We start from the raw sequence: 19,870 nt of genomic DNA, 5'->3' as shown, positions 1-19,870 counted from the left end.
TGAAATAGAAACCAAAAGAACAGTAGAACAGATGAACGAAACAAGGAGCTGGTTCTTTGAAAGAATTAACAACATTGATAAACCCCTCGCAAGACTTACCAAAAAGAAAAGAGAAATGACCCAAATCAACAAAATCATGAATGAAAGAGGAGAAATCACAACCAACACCAAAGAAATACAAACAATTATAAGAACGTATTATGAGCAGCTCTATGCCAGCAAATTAGATAACCTGGAAGAAAGGGACGCATTCCTAGAGATGTATCAACTACCAAAACTGAACCAGGAAGAAATAGAAAACCTGAACAGACCTACAACCACTATGGAAATTGAAGCAGTCATCAAAAATCTCCCAAAAAACAAAAGCCTGGGCCAGATGGCTTCCCAGGGGAATTCTACCAAACATTTCAAGAAGAATTAATACCTATTCTTCTGAAACTGTTCCAAAAAATAAAAATGGAAGGAAAACTTCCAAACTCGTTTTATGAGGCCACCATTACCTTGATCCCAAAACCAGACAAAGACCCCATCCAAAAGGAGAATTACAGACCAATATCCTTGATGAACATGGATGCAAAAATTCTCCCCAAAATACTAGCCAGTAGGATCCAAAAGTACATTAAAAGGATTATTCACCACAACCACGTGGGATTTATCCCTGGGCTGCAAGGTTGGTTCAACATCCTCAAATCAATCAATGTGATACAATACATTAATAAAAGAAAGCAAAAGAACCATATGATCTTCTTAATAGATGCAGAAAAAGCATTTGACAAAGTACAGCATCCTTTCTTGATCAAAACTCTTCAGAGTATAGGCATAGAGGGTACATACCTCGATATCATAAAAGCCATCTATGAAAAACCTACAGTGAATATCATTCTCGATGGGGAAAAACTGAGAGCTTTCCCCCTAAGGTCAGGAACGCGGCAGGGATGTGCACTATCACCACTGCTATTCAACATAATATGAGAAGTCCTAGCCACAGCAATCAGACAACAAAAAGAAATAAAAGGCATCTAAATCAGCAAAGAAGAAGTCAAACTCACACTCTTTGCAGATGATGTGATACTTTATGTGGAAAACCCAAAAGACTCTGCCCCGAAACTCCTAGAACTCATACAGCAATTCAGTCAGGTGGCAGGGTATAAAATCAATGCACAGAAGTCAGTGGCATTCCTATACACCAACAACAAGACAGAAGAAAGAGAAATTAAGGAGTCGATCCCATTTACAATTGCACCCAAAACCATAAGATACCTAGGAATAAATCTAACCAAAGAGACAAAGGATCTGTACTCAGAAAACTATAAAATACTCATGGGAGAAATTGAGGAAGACACAAAGAAATGGAAAAACGTTCCATGCTCATGGATTGGAAGAACAAATATTGTGAAGATGTCAATGCTACCTAGAGCAATCTACACATTCAATGCAATCCCCATCAAAATACCATCCACTTTTTTCAAAGAAATGGAACAAATAATCCTAAAATTTGTATGGAACCAGAAAAGACCCCGCATAGCCAGAGGAATGTTGAAAAAGAAAAGCAAAGCTGGCAGCATCACAATTCCGGACTTCCAGCTCTATTACAAAGCTGTCATCATCAAGACAGTATGGTACTGGCACAAAAACAGACAATGGAACAGAATAGAGAGCTCAGAAATGGACCCTCAACTCTATGGTCAACTAATCTTCAAGAAAGCAGGAAAGAATATCCAGTGGAGAAAAGACAGTCTCTTCAACAAATGGTGTTGGGAAAACTGGACAGCCACATGCACAAGAATGAAACTGGACCATTTCCTTACACCATACACAAAAATAGACTCAAAATGGTTGAAAGACCTAAATGTGCGACAGATATCCATCCAAATCCTAAAGGAGAACACAGGCAGCAACCTCTTCGACCTCAGCCGAAGCAACTTCTTCCTAGATACATCGCCAAAGGCAAGGGAAGCAAGGGCAAAAATGAACTATTGGGACCTCATCAAGATAAAAAGCTTTCGCACAGCAAAAGAAACAGTCAACAAAACCAAAGACAACCGACAGAATGGGAGAAGATATTTGCAAATGACATATCAGATAAAGGGCTAGTATCCAAAATGTATAAAGAACTTATCAAACTCAACACACAAAGAACAAATGATCCAATCAAGAAATGGGCAGAAGACATGAACAGACATTTTTCCAAAGAAGACATCCAAATGGCCAACAGACATATAAAAAAGTGCTCAACATCGCTTGGCATCAGGGAAATCCAAGTCAAAACCTCAGTGAGATATCACCTCACACCAGTCAGAATGGCTAAAATTAATTCAGGAAACGACAGATGTTGGTGAGGATGCGGAGAAAGGGGAAGCCTCCTACACTGTTGGTGGGAATGCAAGCTGGTGCAGCCACTCTGGAAAACAGTATGGAGGTTCCTCAAAAAGTTGAAAATAGAGCTACCATACGATCCAGCAATTGCACTACTGGGTATTTACCCCAAAGATACAAATGTAGGGATCCAAAGGGGTATGTGCACCCCGATGTTTATAGTAGCAATGTGGAAAGAGCCAAGATGTCCATCGACAGATGAATGGATAAAGAAGAAGTGGTATATATATATATACAATGGAATATAATGCAGCCATCAAAAGGAATGAGATCTTGCCATTTGCAACGACGTAGATGGAACTAGAGGGTGTTATGCTGAGCGAAATAAGTCAATCAGAGAAAGACATGTATCATATGACCTCACTGATATGAGGAATTCTTAATCTCAGGAAACAAATGGAGGGTTGCTGGAGTGGTGAGGGTTGGGAGGGATGGGGTGACTGGGTGATAGACATTGGGGAGGTTATGTGCTATGTTGAGTGCTGTGAAGTGTTGAAGACTGTTGAATCACAGATCTGTACCTCTGAAGCAAATAATACATTATATATTTAAAAAGAAGAAGAAGAATATAGCAGGAGGGGAAGAGTGAAGGGAGGGAAATCAGAGGGGGAGACAAACCATGAGAGACTGGACTCTGAAAAACAAACTGAGGGTTCTAGAGGGCAGGGTGGTGGGAGGATGGGTTAGCCTGGTGATGGGTATTAAAGAGGGCACGTTCTGCATGGAGCACTGGGTGTTATGCACAAACAATGAATCATGGAACACTACATCAAACACTAATGATGTATGGGGATTAACATAACATAATAAAACAAACAAAGTTTTGAGATTATTAAGGAAATGTGAACTCTGAACATTTGATATTAATGAATGATTACTCTAGAGATGATGACATTATTTTGGTTGTGTTTTCAAAAACAGTCTTATTTTAGAAATATACACTGAAAGGATGAAATATCATGTCTGATACTTACTGCAAAATAATCTAGAAGGTATAAATGAAGCATCACAGCCCATGAGTTAGTTAGTTGTTGATTCTGGGTGGTAGGTATGTGGGGCTTCATTAAACTATCTTCTCTGGTTTTGCATAGGTATGAAATTTTCCATAAGAAAATAAATATAAAGGCCTTCTAATAAATAAGCTTCTTTCTGTTGGTTTTCTTTAGTCATTTCTAACGTTATTTTTGAGGCTATATAAAACTATTTTGAGAGTATATAATGTATAGTATTTTCAAGTTTAGCCTCTAAAATATTTTACAATATAATTCAAATTTTGAGAAATAATACCATCCTTTAAGAAAATACAACTGTTACTCATATAATTATTTGATCAACTGAAAGCTTTTTTAAAGCCAAATCACTTTGCCTTCGAACTTCTCCAAGTGAATAATCCATTTTTTGTTTGGTTTGTTTCCAGATAACCTTTTTCATGCTGCTCTCTGCAGTGTGCGTAATGCTGAATTTGGCTGGTTCAATTCTCTCCTGTCAGAATGCTCAGCTAGTCAACTCCCTAGAAGGCTGTCAGTTGGTGAGTAATGAAATGCAAACCTTTTGAAAAAGGTCACAGGCTTTGATTTTGCCTGAACGTAATTTTAAAAATAAATTTTATTATATCCTTGGATTTAGTCTCATGTTTTATAATTGTATAAGGAATTTAAGTTGGTCCATTTCTAAGCATTATCTCAAATTAAAACTCATTCTACTTGTAAGTCAGTTACTAAAAGTATATTTCTAAGATCACAGTATAGTGCTGTTTTAGAGGAAATCTTTGGTAATGATTATATTTTGGCACTTGTTGCATTGATTTTTCTCGCCACTGAATTTTTAAAAATCAATTGTGTAAGTCGATTGTAAGTGCCGTGATACATACAAGCTTGATAATGGGTGCACCAAAACAATTTAGTTCACATTTTTTTCAATTCAAAAAGTGGATTATCTTTTAGATCTAGGAGAATGGTAGGGTGCTGTGTACATTGTAGGGGATCAATAAGTGGTTTGTTGGATAGAAGCTTCATTCCCTATCATGACTTAGCTCCTGGGACCGTAATACATGCTTCCGGGTGGGGCAGTCACATTTGGTAGGGGGCGTACAGTTTGACTCCCGATAGGACCATGGCTGCTGGATGTGAGACACTGGCATTTGTCGGTTTATCTTGGAGACTACGCAGGGCTACCTTGTAGAGCCATTCTCCTCCAGAGCTGCCTGTGCACTTGCTGGGCCTGGGGCTGTTATTTCTGAGAGGTCAGGGGGCTATCCTGAATTACCTGAAGCTTCTCCGTAGCAGAGCCATGCTTACTTTTCTTGTGGCCATGCCGTTTGGGTTCAGAAGAGCAGATGTTGGGAAGCCTGCGGCTTTCTACAGTTTGATTCTAAGCAGGCTAGAAGGACTAGTGTCAGTTGGCACAGTTTCAATGCAGAGACACCTACTGAGTTCCAGAAACTAACTGTGAGAGCTTCAGCTTGCTGGCCTAGACCACATTGATCAGATTTCATCCCTGTATGATGTACAGAGTATCCGGGGTATGGTGCAGTATTGCTCCTGACTGCTAAGAATTGCTACACTCTGGAGCCCCACCACCATCAGAGAGGGCGACTTGCCAACTTGTATCCATAACTGAGTCAGCCTGTTTATTCCTAAATACTAGGTGCTGTGAATATCATAACTTCGGCAACCGACAGGGGACTGGCCATTTTTTCCTCTGACCCCCATTTTTTCAATGCAAGGTCTTGTGTGTGGGAGAGAGTGTTTGGGGTGATGAGAAGTGACAGTGCATGGAGGTCCAGATGAAGCAGAAGGCCCACACTTAGTGCCCCACATCAAAAGGCTGACCCCTCCAGGTCTTAATCTCAGACTCTGTTTTCCTAGATCATAGCATCGTGAAAGGATAGAACAGGTAGATATGATTTCCTTTATTCTTTCTGCCTTCAGGAGGCTCCCCCCGTCGCCAGTAAATTAAACAAACATCATGTACACACGTACACTCATATACGTCTTGGTTATAGAGGACCGTGGACTCATCAATATTTATCTGACTTTAGAGCTTAATCCTAAGCATCTCTCTGCCCTGGCTCATACTTGGCCAGTAATTTCCGAGTGAGATCAGTGTGCTCACTTGTTGAAGTGGAGTATGAATAGTAGAGAGAGTCGTGGATTTGGAATCAGGAAACGAGGATCAAAGTCATGACTTTATAACCGACTAGTTAAATGACTTAGGACAAATCACCTTCCCTGTCTCAGCTTTACTTCTCTTTCCTATTAAGGGTGGTTATTACCTGCCCTGAGCTTTTCCTAAGATACTTAATAAGATAGGATTCATAAAATGCACAAGAAGTATACTCCTTTCCTGTTATAAAAGTTATGTAATTACTATAGAAAAACAAAAAAAAAACAAAAAACACTTTATTATTATGCTTATTATGTCCTTCCAGTATTCTCTGTGCATAATAGGTACGGATGTGTATGTATGTATGTGTGTATACAAAACATGTGTGTATTTGATATACATTTAAATGTGCTATACTCTTCGTGCAGCTTTGTGATTTAATTTTTTATTGGTTGTGAACATTATTTCATGCTTTAAATTCTTTTCTACAACTTTATTTGTAGTGGCTGCTCTGTATGAATGAATATAGCATTATTTATTTAACCAATCTCTGTTTTTTGCATGTATGAAGGTTGCCATCATCCCTACACAAAATCTTTTTACAGCTCCTAAAAGTGGACTTGCTTGATCATAAGGAATCCACATCTTTAAAGCACTTGATACATATTGACATACTGCCTTCCAAAGAGTTTACCAATTTATAATCCCAATATATGAGAATGATTTTTTTCCTACACTCTTTGCCAGCACTGTAAATCCTTACTTTTAAAATTTTATGCTAATTTGAAAGGTGTAAAATGACATCATTGCTTTCATTTGAACTTCTTTGAGTATTAGCAAGACTGAACTTTATTTATAACTGTGTGTACATAAGTTTATATATGTACGTGCATATATACATATATATGCAATCATATGTGTGTATATATATACCATTTATATTTCTTCTTCAGTGAGTTGACTATAACCTTTACCCATTTTTAGAAGTATTTATCTTAGTGATTTGTAAGAACTCTTTTTTTTTTTTTAAGATTTTATTTATTTATTTGACACAGAGAGAGAGAGAGAGAGCAGGAACACAAGCAAGGGGAGTGGGAGAGGGAGAAGCAGGCTTCCCGCGGAGCAGGGAGCCCGATGCAGGGCTCCATCCCAGGACCCTGGGATCATGACCTGAGCTGAAGGCAGATGCTAATGACTGAGCCACCCAGGCGCCCCATGTAAGAACTCTTTATATATGCGATTATATAATTTATTTATAATTATACATACATAAGTTTATATGTGCATATACATACATGCAATATATATATATGTATAAAATTTATATTTCCTCTATGAATTGATTGGGGCCTTTACACATTTTTAGGTTTAACTATCTTACTGACTTTTAAGAGATCTTTACATTTTATGGTTTTGAGTCCTATAGCTTGTATTGGTCGAATATACTTCCTGGATTATTATTTGCCTTTTAGTTTTAGTGCATTTAAATCTATGAATGTTTTCCTTTGTGGCCTTATCTTGAAACCAGTAAAAAGACATTCTTTCCAAGATCAAGTTACCTCCCCTTTTTTTATATAGTTAACTCTTTCATATTCTGGAATTCATTTAAAGAATTTAAGTGTTCCCCAAAATGAGTAGCTAGCTTACCTAAAACAATTCCCTGAGTAACCTTATATTTCACCAATGATTTGAAATGCCACCTGAATCCTAAGAGTCCTTTGATGGCAAGCTACAAAAACTGACAAAGCCATAGGCCATTTATTGCAAAGATGGTAGGGTCTATAGAATAAGCAAGAAGTCTGAAGATTCGGCTTGGTGCCAGAGAGGCTCCTATAGATGCAGAAGCCTGTCCCAGAGCAGGGGCCTGCTGCAGGAACCCTGAACTCCCGAGGGTATTATTCTGCAGAAGTGAACAATTCCAGCGGCTTTTAATCTCCATCCATTTGCTCTAGAGTCAGAACCCAGAGAGAGAGTATTTGATTGGTCAGGGCAAGACAGAAATCTCAACTGTCACGCCACACTGAATCCAAGGCGATTCAAGAGGTAATTCTCAAAAACGAAGTTAGGTATTATTAGGAAGGGTTGAAGTAGGAGGAGGCAAAAATGTATGATCAAAAAACAACCAATATCTACTCCAACAGCATTATCATATGTATGTACACATACACACGGATACTTATGTCTATTTGCCTATGACTGAACTTTTCATTCTCCCTCCTCCTAGGTTTATTATTTATATTCCAGAGCAGTATTACTTTAATTACTTTAACTTTATATATATATATATATATATATAGAGAGAGAGAGAGAGAGAAACTTTATGTATATATATATTTATATAGAGAGAGTCTATATGTATGTATATTTATATATACATAGACATATATACATATAATATATATATTTTACAATGAAAGGGCAAGCCCTATCCCCCACCCCATTCCAGACTTGTTTTTTGAAGATTTTATTTATTTGAGAGAGAGAGAGAGAGTGAGTGGGAAGGAGAGGGAGAACGAATCTGAAGCAGACTCCACATTGAGCACAGAGCCCCACACCAGGCTTAATCCCACAACCACAATATCATGACCTGAGCTGAAACCGAGTCAGAAGCTTCACCGACTGAGCCACCAGGCGCTCCCCCCTATTCCAGACTTTAATCTACTTTTTAAAAATATTCTTAGAAGTTTAGTCTTCTAGAATAGTTTAAAATTTGGGGAGTCAGGACTCAAAAGGAATAGATTTGAGAGCTGAACTGAAATCACATTAAAATTATAGATTGCCTTGGGAGAGAATTGGTGTGTTAACAATACCATGTTTTCCCATTCAGGAGCATTGTCTGTTTTGGTTTCTCCAAATTGTTTATATAAATCCTTCAGTGCAATTTTTGTTTTCCTTTAGGGTATCTAGTGCATTTCCGTATCTGTATGTGTGTTTCTCTTTTTCCTACATATAATTAAAAATTAACTCATATTCTCTGCATATATATATTTTTTTCTATTACAAACTCCCACCCCCTTCCAGAAAGTTTTTGGTAGCCAGACGTTTTGTATGCTTATTTTGTGTATTATCATTTTTACACACATGGGCAGTCTATTCTACACACCATTATTCACATCGCTCTTGTCAGCCAGCCATGTAACTTGGTGACATTTATATAACAGCACTTGGAGATCTGCCCAGCTGTTAAATAGAGAGCAGCAGAGAATTCCACTGGATAGATGTATACAGGATAATTTATTTAACCACCACTTAATGAAGGACAGGTTAGGGATGTTTCTAGTGCTCTGCTAAAACAAACATGGCAGAGAAGATTACCCTTTGTGCACGTTCATTACTCGACAAATAGAGTAGCTATGGCTGCAGCAGTGGGAACCGGCCTGTTGTAAAGGGTACAGGGGCCAACCAGAGAGGAATGTACAAGTAGATCGCGAGAAGAAATTGCTAAAGGTGTCTTTTCAGTCAAAGCATCAGAGTGCACTTTACATTTAGAATATTATTCCTAAATTAACCTCCAAAGATGGGACACGAGACTCTTGCCAACAGTACATGATTATCCAGACCAGTGCCCGGTTACCCAGACCCACGCAAACTTCTGTGCGTCATCAGAATTTTTTTTTGGTCTTTGCCAATCTGACGAAAGTGTTAAGATCTTAATTTGTAACTTGCATTTCTTTAATTAAAAGTGAAGTTGAGCATCTTGTACATTTGTTTAGAAGTGATTTCTTTATTTGCTGACTGCCAGTTCATTTTTGCTGCCTATTTTTCTGTGAGGTTGTTGCTATTCATAATTGATTTATAAACATACTTCCTATATTAAGGAAACTGCCCATTGTCATATGTGTGGCAGATATATATTTTTTCATAGTTTGTCATTGACTTTTTTTGGTATTCTTTCTTGTGTAAAAATTTCATATACTCAAATTGCTTTTATTCATTTATATATTTTTACCCTTATGATTTCTGGCTTATATGTTTTGCCTAGAAAAGCATTTCCCCCTCCAAAATTATAAAAAGTTTTCCCATTTTCCTCCCAGAATTTTAGGGCTTCATTTTTTTAATATTTATATATTACATAGATCTTGTGTTTATTTTGCTATAAATATCATTATGTTTTTACAGTTTTAAAAAATACACTTGTGGACCGTACATATTTCTTTTAAAGTTTAGTGCTAGGTATTTTAAATAACTTGTTGCTCTGGTGGGTGCATTTTCAAAAATTATTATTTTATATTGCAAGAGGCCCCTAGTGATATATAAGACTTTCAGTGATTTTTTATTATTTATATTTAATAAAATATGCCATTGAATGTACAGTTGAGTCTTTGATCCATAGTCTGTCAGAAGAAATATTGTATCTGCTTTCCAGTGTTTGTACTTGTTATCCCATCTAGTTATTTTGTTTTAGATTGTCAAAATAACATTAGATATTGATGGTGTTTCATTGTCTACTTTTTATTCCTGAATATCATGATTTGCTTCAAACATGATGGTGAGCAATGGTTTCAAATAGCCATTTTGTAACGTTAAGGTGATATTCATATTTAACTAAGAGTCTTTTAAAAATAAAATGGAAGTTAAATTTTATCAAGTTTTTTTGGACATCTGTTAAGATTATATATTTTTTATTTTGATCCATTGGTATGATAGATTATATTAATAGATTCTCAAGATTAAGCAACATGGAACATAATTAGCATGAAATCCTCTTAGTCTTTGAAAATATTACTGGATTCTATCTGCTGATATTTTATATATGATTTTTCATATTCATAAATGCAATTAATTTTATAGTTTTCATTTTTCTCCTACCCTTCCATACTTTGTTTCATGAGTATAGTAATTTCATAATTTCATTTTTCAATTTCAAATTTTCATAATTTCATTTATAAAATTCAACCAATTTCATTTAATTGAATAAATGAAATCTAAAGAATTTTCTTTTCCTTGATGGATAATGACACTTAAATGTATAATTCTCTGGGTCCAGCACTATTTTATGAAATAATTATTTGACATAATTTTCTATTCCAGTTTTTTTCTATTTCTTTCTAAACTTTTGACAATGTCTGTATTATTAACATTTTTTTCATTGTATTGGCCTTTCCATACTTATTAATATGAAGTAATGCATTGAATTGTCTTAAAAATACCTATGGTAACATTATGTTCTTATTTCTTTTATTTGTATTCATAGTGCTTTATATTTTTTATTTCTCTTCCTTTCTTATTATATTTTTCCAGAAATGCATCTATTTTATTTATTTGATGATTCGAACTACCAAAGAAATATATCCATTGAAAAATTTCAAAACTACAGAAGTATAAAAAGTCCTCTTTAATACCTCAGGTTGGCATGTACCCTTATGGAAATTTCTATATGTAATATTGAGAAATAGCCTCAGATCTAGTCTGTCTGCATTAGATTCTATGGATGCAAGCTGTATATATTATTTAAGAGGCCCCCAACTTCAGGGCACTTACATGGTCTCTAACTTCTAATGTCATAAATAATGTTAGAGCTCAATGTCTTATAAATAAATCTGTGGACAAGTCTGTGTGTATTTATGTAGGACATTTCCTCAAATTTGGATTGATGGCCCAAAGGGTAAATGCATTAAAATTTTTGATAGATACTGCCTTCCAGAAAGGGCTATATTCATACACACTTCCACCTACAGTCTGTGGAAATGAGCATGTCCCACTCCCAGGCCAGCGTTAGATATTACCAATGTTGAAAATGTTTGCCAGTCTGAAGGATGAAGAACGAAATCTCATTATTTTAATTTGCATACCCTGGTCATCAGGGAGGTTGAGCTTTTTTTCATAGAAGCAGAATTGAACGTAGGTACCTTGGGAAAGAATTGAGATCTATGAAGGTCAAGTCTTTTTATCCAGAAATGGATTCTTTCTCTCCTATTTTCAGGTCTTTCATGCCTTGAAAGAAGTCTTAAAACTTTCTTCATAAAGTGCTTAAACATTTTGTATTAAACTTTATTTCTAGTTTGTCTGCAGTTTTTGATGCTAATGTCAAGGGTATTTCTCTTTATTATTTTTTATAATTGCTTATTGCTATAATATAGGAAAGCTATTGATTTTTTAAATTAAACTTTTCATTTTGAGATAATGGTGGCTTTGCAAACAGTTGCAAGAAATTATACAGAGAAATCTATGTAGCTTTTCCCAGTTTCCCCACATTGATAGCGCCTTATGGGGTTTACTTTACACTGATGAACAGTCAAGATGCAGAACATTCCTACCACCATAAATGTCCAGGAGTACAATTGCAGGGTTGTATGACAGGCCTGTGTTTAGTTTTTTCGAGACACTGCCATGCTGTTTTCCAGAATGTCAATATCATTTTACATTCCCACCAACAGTGTACAAGAGCCCCGGTTTCTCTGCATCTTCGTCAGCATTGAGGGGTTGGCACTTTTTTTTACTTGAGCCATTCTCATGCTTTGGAGTGATATCTCGTGGTTTTAATTTGTGCTTCCCTGATGAATAATGATGACAAGCAGCTTTTCCTGTGTTTCACTGCCATCTGCGTGTCCTCTTTGGTGTTGTGTCTGGTCATATCTCATCTTTTGCCCATTTTTTAATACTGTTGAGTTTTGAGAGTTCTTTATATTCTAGATACTATTCCTTTGTTGAAGATGAGCTTTGCAAATGTTTATCCCAGTCTATAGTTTACCTTTTCATCTTCTTAATGGGGTCTTTGACAGAGCAAAAGCTTTAAATTTTGATGAAGTCTAATTTATCCATTTTTGCTTTTTTGGATCATGCTTTGGGTGTTAAGTGTAAGAATTACCTATCCTAGATCCTACGAATGATTTTCTCTAGGTGGGGACAAGAGTTGTCATTTCCCCAGTAGGCCTCCACTGATACCTGCCTGGCTGGGAAGGAAGGGTGGAATGCCTCATCACTGCTCCCCAGGTGGATTATATTGAGATGGGGTGGGAAGGTGGCCTCATGATTGCTGTGTGGTGTCCACTTAACCTGGGGGAGGAGGGATGGCACCTCCTATTGCTGGATGAGGTAGAAGCCCACGCTCTCCATGTGGTCTCCCTCAACACTGTGGGAGTTGGGGGGATGGGATGGGGGGGTCCTCTGTCTTCATCTCCAGCTATAGGATCTATGAGGCAAAAAGAAAGCCCAGGAAACTCATTGCTGTTCCCTTCCCTGGGTCCTGAGGTCCCTAACCAGTCTGTCTTTATACTTTCCATTCTGTTAATACACATTTGATACATAATGTCCAGGGTTTTTCTAGTTGTACTTAGAGGAATAGGAAAAGGTTCATCTCTATCTTTCCAGAAGCAGAAATGCCATTGATTTTTGTTTGTTTTCTAGAACTTTTTTATTCACTCTAAAAGTTTTTCCGAGATACCTTTTCGTGTCCAGGTGGACTGCCCTATAGCTGTGAAAGTAAGGGTGTTGTCCCTCTATGTGCATATTTATACCTTGTATATTTTTTTCTTGGCTTTTTACACTGATACAGTGTGTGGGTTTTTTTGTTTTTTGGTTTTTTTTTTTTACTGATACAGTTTTAAGTTGGCATTCAGTAGCCCGCAATGAAGTAGGCTTGTAATCTAACCACTGAGCTTCGTAGAAAGACACAGGGGAGGAGACAGGGCAGAAGGGACGGAGAGCATCTTCCCATCATCAGGAAGCCCAGCAGCTTCCCTTGCGCATCATCTCCCAGGCTGTGTACTGCTCTCACAGAAGAAGTTCAAGGACACACAGGCTACGTACTGACTCCGAGAAGCCACAGCCTGTTTTCCAACAGTTTGTATAGCATGTTTGTAGTCAGAGGCGCAAGGCCTGCCTGCCAACGCAGAGCTTTCCTGAATCAGGTGGACTCCTGCCGAGCAACTGAGGCAGACAGAGCATTTCCACGCTGATCTGTAGTGTCCAAGGAAGCAGGGACCCAAGAAGTCAGAATTTATAGGCCACTTTCTCAAGTAAATCTGGATCAGCCCAAACCCTGTGTAACCTGTTATTCCCAAAGAGGATTTACGAGGGAAAAAGTTTGACTCATAAGAGACCTTTTTAATACCGTGTTTTATGGCTGACTTTCAAGGGGTTGAAAGTAAAGGGATTGACCCGAGGAGTTACCATTTAGCCTAATGTTTGCGGTCAACTTACGAGAAAGGTGCCCTTAATAACTCATGGCGCTTCCATCTGGCCTGGCTCTCGAAGACTTTTATTTTAATCAAGAATGCATGTAAATTTTATCATCGTCTTTCAACATCTGTGAAGCTGATCATACAACTTTCCCCTTTTAGTTTATTAATGTAGTGATTTGCATTAATAGATTTCCTAATGCTAAACTAGCTTTGCATTATGGAAATAGGCCCTCCCTCGGTCCAGGTACTTTTGAGGCATACATATTACTCTACATTCAAATTGCTAATATTTTATTTAAGAGTTGTATGCCTAAATTCATACATGAGATTGATCCACAGTTTACCTTTACTCGCAGCCTTGTCCAGTTTTTGTATTTGAATTATGCTGCCAGCCTGGGATGAACTTAGAAGCATGTGGTTCGATCTGTTTTCTGAAACAGTTGAAATAGCCTAGCAATTACTCCAATTTGTTACATTTTGGGGAGTTGATCTGGCTGCTTTTAAATTTTTTTATGGGCTCATTGTGTTATTTATGTTGTTTGGGGTAATTTTTGCTAGTACGTATCTTTCTAAAATTGTGTATTTCATCTGTTGTATTGTTATAATGCTACAGGTCACCTTCTTTTCTAATTAAAAAATAAGTGTTTAGCAAATCTATGGACATAGAAAGTAGATTCTTGGTTGCTTAGGGCTGGGGGGCATGAAGGAAAATGGGGAGTTTGGGCAGAGTTTAAGATTTATTTTTGGAGGGCGCCTGGGTGGCTCAGTCGTTAAATGTCTGCCTTCGGCTCAGGGCCCTGGGATTGAGCCCCACATCGGGCTTCCTGCTCGGCAAGAGGCCTGCTTCTCCCTCTCCCATTCCCCCTGCTTGTGTTCCTGCTCTCGCTATCTCTCTCTCTGTCAAATAAATAAATAAAATCTTTAAAAAAAAAAGATTTATTTTTGGAGTGATAAAAATGTCCTAAAATAGACTGTGTCTCTATAGGTCTGTCAAGATACTAACCACCAATGAATTGTCAACTTTACGTAGGTGGATTGTACGTGATTTCTACCTCAGTCAGGCTGTTGTTATTTTCAAAGCCCTTTGGTTGATGTCTTCTCTGATTTCTAATGCTAAATTATGTTTCCTCTCCCTTGATTCAAAGTTTATCCTTTTTTAAAACTGTTTTCCCTCAAAGAACCAGCTGCTAGTTTTGTTAATCAAGATTACTCTTTTTGAGTTGTTGTTTCGTTGACCGTGCTTTATTTTATTAACCCCTCTACTTTCCCAAGGAATAATTTGTTCATTTGCCACCTGTCACAGTTGAGTCACAGAGGTCCATGGTGCTGTCATTGAGTTTCACTGAATTACAATGAAATTAGAATTTCATTTTGGCTTTGCTGTTTAAGCACTCATTAAATTTATGTTCTTAACTTTCTAGATACCTAGACTTTTGGGTTTTCTTTTTCTTTGTTTGCTATCCTTTTACTGTTAATTTCTAATACTATTGCATGAGAGCATGTGTCTTCTACATATATATGTATATGTATGTATGCATGTGTGTGTGTGTTTCCTCAGTGTGTTGGGTTCAAATCCATTCACAAATTTTTGTTTTGTTTTGTTTTGTGTTTTTTTTTTGGGGGGGGGGCATTCACAAATTTTTGTGTGAAGAGCTTCTTAAAATATAAATTCAGTCATATGCTTTCCACTGCACACGGAATGCTGTGCAGAGAACCCCCCTTGTGACCTGTGAGTTCTTTCATCCGGCCCTTCCTGCTCCCTCCTCCTCCATCCAGCTTCTTGTGATGCCCTGCCCCGGCTCCCCCCTCTTCCCCTAGGCCTCCCCCATTTCTGTGTCCTCCTACAGCTTCCTGTGATGGTCCTTAACATCCCCTCACCCTCCCTTAGAGTTTACCCTGGTATGACTCCCACCCCCACCGCTTCCCCCACAAACTTCCAGTGCTGTCCCTGGGCATCTCCCTCTCCTCCCCCAGCTTTCCTGGGCTGCCCCTGGTCCCCCAACCCCACTCTGTTCCAGCCAAGGGAGTCCCAGGCTCTTTCTCACCTGGGGCTGCTCCTATGAGCTGCGTCCTCTGCGCGGGAGGTTCCTTCTTATCCTCTAGATTCTGGGGTAGGTGGTGTATCTGTGGAGGGGCCTTCCTGGATCACCCTATCCAAGAGGCAGTCCTTTTCCTCCAGAGACTGGCCTCTCCCCCATCATCTCCTACTTGGCAAACAGCAGAAGGGAAAGGCCACACCCGGGCTGTGCCTTATCATGGGTCCAGGGCCCCTGCCATTCCTGGCCCAGAGTGTGTGTCAGTGAGTCGTCAAAAAGTGAAAAGTCTCCCGGTTGCTCTTTTCTTAAGAGAGCCCGAGGAAGGTAAAAAATCATTTTGGGATTTTAAGTAACATGCTGCTTTAGGTTAATTACGAGAAAAAGCATAGTTGGCTTTCAAAAGCCTTTTAAAATGCCTCATCACGGTCGTTTCATTTGAGGTTGCTTGTACAATGAATTATGACAGCATCAGACTTTTGTTTAAAAACCTTCTCCTGTGACCTTTTTTTTTCGGTTCATCCTGCAAAAGTTCTGGATTTTGTTTCATACTTTTCTTGCTTTTTTAGGAAATGTATTTTCGTATTGAAGTGTAGTTGCCCACAATGTTACATTGGTTTCAAGCGTACAGCGTAGAGACTGACAGCTCTGTATGTTGTTTCTTACATTGCTTTTAAACAAAAGCATAACAGAATGCACTTCAAACGCAGATCATTGTAATGTGATGCATTATGTGTGTTGATAAGTATTTGGTCTTAAATGAGAAGATGCTGTTTTCCTTTTTAAATGTGAAATAAAATATTAATAGTTCTTATTATAAAAGATGCCAGCAATACATAAATTAGAATAAAAATGAAAGTTCCTCTCACTCTCTGCCTCCCACTCCCTGTCACCCTGTGTGATTACTTTATGATGCATCCAAGTCTCTTTGTGTGCATGTATATTTATGTATCGTCTATGTGTACATGTATATGCACAGTTTTTTTTTTCATATGGTTTTTTTGAAACATTTAGTTGAGAGAGAGAGAGCAGGAGCGGGTGGGGGAGGAGCAAAGGGAGAGGAAGAAGCAGAGTCCCCGTTGAGTAGGGAGCTCACTGCAGGGCTTGATCCCAGGACCCTGAGATCATGACCTGAGCTGAAGGCAGACGCTTAACCAACTGAGCCACCCAGGCACCCCCTCATCTAGTTTTTTAAAATAAACTTACTACTTTTGTTTCATTTCCCTACTCGATGATATTACTTTAGACATTTTCCCTGCTCACTGATATTATTTCACACATTACTTCCACAGTAATGTGGAAGTAATAGGTTTGCTTATACATGGATTTTATTTGATAGATATAATACTGTAAATGTACTCTCTTCCTTACTATTTTCTTAATAACATTCTCTTTTCTCTAGCTTATTTTATTATAAGAACAGAATATATAATTCATATAATATGCAAAATATGTGTTAATCAACTGTTCCTAATATTGGTAGGACTTCCAGTCAATAGTAGGCCTACTAGTGAAGTTTTGGGGAAGTCAAAAGTTCCCCGTTTTGGGGATTTTGGACTACGTTGGAGGTGTTGGCACCCCTAACCCCCATGTTGGTCAACTATATGAAGGGGGTCCCTCATTCTTTTAAAGGCAACTGTGTGCACTCCCCCGTAGTGCGCCATGTTTAACTGTGCTTAGAGGCAGTGAGCTCATGTCCACTGTTTTGCTATCACAGACATGACCAGAGTCAACATGCATTTTTGTCCTTGTTTTTGGTCAATTTAAACGTAGTCAGGTACAAATTTTTTTTTTTAAGATTATTTATTTATTTATTAGAGAGTGAGCAGGAGAGAAACAGCATGAGAGGGGAGAGGGTCAGAGGGAGAAGCAGGCTCCCCGCTGAGCCGGGAGCCCGATGTGGGACTCGATCCCAGGACCCTGGGATCATGACCTGAGCTGAAGGCAGTCGCTTAACCAACTGAGCCACCCAGGCGCCCAGGTACAAATTTTTTTAAGAAGAAAACAAACAGAATCTCCATCACTGTAGTACAGAGTAGATTAAAAATATTTGTCCTATTCAGTATTGCCACAGAAACTAGAAATTTAGGTGGAAAATTTCATAAAAGGTATATATTTAACTCATTTTAATATATATTTAGATATAAGCTTGAAATGTGTTCCTTGATATTTTAATTTTTTTTTAAAGATTTTATTTATTTATTTGAGACAGAATGAGAGAGAGAGAGAGCACATGAGATGGGGGAGGGTCAGAGGGAGAAGCAGACTCCCCGCCAAGCAGGGAGCCCGATGCGGAACTCGATCCCAGGACTCCAGGATCATGACCTGAGCCGAAGGCAGTCGCTTAACCGACTGAGCCACCCAGGCGCCCCATTCCTTGATATGTTAAAGCAAAGCTAGTACTAATTGCTATTTGATGATTGCTAAGTTTCTTGAGCACTTGCTATGTTGAAGGCACTGCTCTGAGCACATTATATATGTTCATTCATTTTCTCCTGACAACTGTGAACAGGTCACAGGTACTATTTTATCTCCACTTTACAGGTAAAGAAATTGAGACCTTGGGAGTTAAGTCATAGCGTTAGCAGGTGCTGAAATCAGTCATCCTACCTTTGTAACCACTGGCAAATCATTACAGTTCTGTTTTACATAGCATTTTAACTTTAGAATGATACTTATAGTTAAAAAAGAAGGAGAAGATAAAAAGCATCAGACAGTAGAGGTAAAGAATATGTCTCCTTTATTTTTGGTCAAAGTCAATCATTGAAAACATGGGAAATCCTTTCCTGTATAGAGAAGAATTTCAAGGAACCTAAACCATAGCTTATATGTCACAGCAAAGATAAGTGAAAACAGTGTGTAGTTTTGTAAGAAATGGGAGCTCTTCTCCAGCCACATCAAGCATGTAACCGGAAGAAGTATCTTTCCCTGTAAGTAAACAGTAACATGAGTATGTGGTGTTTACCCATGACCACACCACGGTTTTTCTGACCCTAAGTCCTTTTTAATTAGATTCATCACACCGCAGGGACAGTGCGATATACCCTTGTCAGCTGGAGAGCCTGGCTATCCCTGATCCCGCTGTGCCTGTTATCTGCACACTAATTGGACATCTCTAGTGTCTGCTCAGGTTTTCTGTTATGTACCTATAACCCCAAGAACAGAATAAAAGGTGGCCTCAGGAGATGTGACACCTGGGCAGGCGTTTTGATGGGAAACAGATCACTACCGTCCTCTTTCTTGTTTGTTTGTATTTCTGTTTGGAGAGCTTAAGTTCAGCCTCTCCCCTGTGAGTGCCTCCCAGGTATGATGCGTGATTTCTGCTAGGTGAAGCCAGAGGACAGCCTCTTTTCCTTAAAGTAATGAGCAAAGAATATTTCACAGAACCCAGAAGAGCAGGCGATGAAAGAAAAGCATTTGGTAGCAAAGGAAGAAGGCATGATGTACTTGGGAATTATAACTTGTACCTTATCCTGTTTCCAAGTCCACCTAAGAGATGCAGAAGGGATGATGATTTTGTCAGGAACTGTTTCCTTCATCTGGGTGCAGAAATAGCTCCTGAAGGAAGGGTGTGCTGGAGCAGGCTCATATTGATTTGGAAGAATGGCTTATTAAATGATCAGACTTTGTGATCTGGTTATAGCCATTATTAAAAATTAACTAATATAAATCACAATGAAGTACATTCTACTAAAAACACCACTTACTTTTTTTATAAATACACTCTTCTTTGCATGATCTTGAAGTTATTTACATCCATTATATCCTTAAGGTAGAAATACTATATTATGTATTATGTTAATGGGTTTCTCCAGAGAAGCAGAACCAGTAGGAGATATAGAGTCGACCCCAGACAACACAGATTTGAACTGCCTGGGTCCATTTATACATGGATTTTTTTTTTCATATAGTACAGTACTGTAAATGTATTCTCTCTTCCTTAAAACTTTCATGATAACGTTTTCTTTTCTCTGTCTTACTTTATTGTAAGAATATAATATATATGACATACAAAATATATGTTAATCAGCTGTTCATGTTATTGGTAAGTCTTTTAGTCCACAGTAGGCTATTAATAGTTAAGTTTTGGGGGAGTCAAAAGTTACATGCAGATTTCTAACTGTGCAGGGGATCGGCGCCTGTAACCCCTGCATTATTCAAGGTCAACACATATATACATACATACGCATACAGAAAGAGAGATTAATTTGTTATATATGTGAAATTTATTAT

At 38.1% G+C, this 19,870-nt stretch overlaps 1 protein-coding gene across 12 annotated transcripts in view; it reads left to right on the top strand.

Annotated features, from left to right (window-relative positions):
• Nucleotides 1-19,870, top strand: part of FAM189A1 (family with sequence similarity 189 member A1) — a 480,663-nt gene that overhangs the window by 350,259 nt on the left and 110,534 nt on the right. For 11 of the 12 annotated variants that reach the window (XM_035023973.1, XM_035023980.1, XM_035023976.1 and 8 more), the window contains one exon: nucleotides 3,794-3,904. The exons of the other annotated variant lie outside the window; for it this stretch is intronic. In XM_035023973.1, the coding sequence (XP_034879864.1) occupies nucleotides 3,794-3,904 (111 nt within the window). The remainder of the gene's footprint in view (nucleotides 1-3,793; nucleotides 3,905-19,870) is intronic. 12 annotated transcript variants of the gene reach the window in all.

This window comes from Mirounga leonina, unplaced genomic scaffold, assembly GCF_011800145.1.
Source record: "Mirounga leonina isolate KUSES-001 unplaced genomic scaffold, KU_Mleo_1.0 Mir_178, whole genome shotgun sequence".
In the NCBI taxonomy this organism is placed as follows: Eukaryota; Metazoa; Chordata; class Mammalia; order Carnivora; family Phocidae; genus Mirounga; species Mirounga leonina.
The sequence above is the reverse complement of the archived record's forward strand: the minus strand, read 5'-3'. Positions and strand labels throughout refer to the sequence as shown.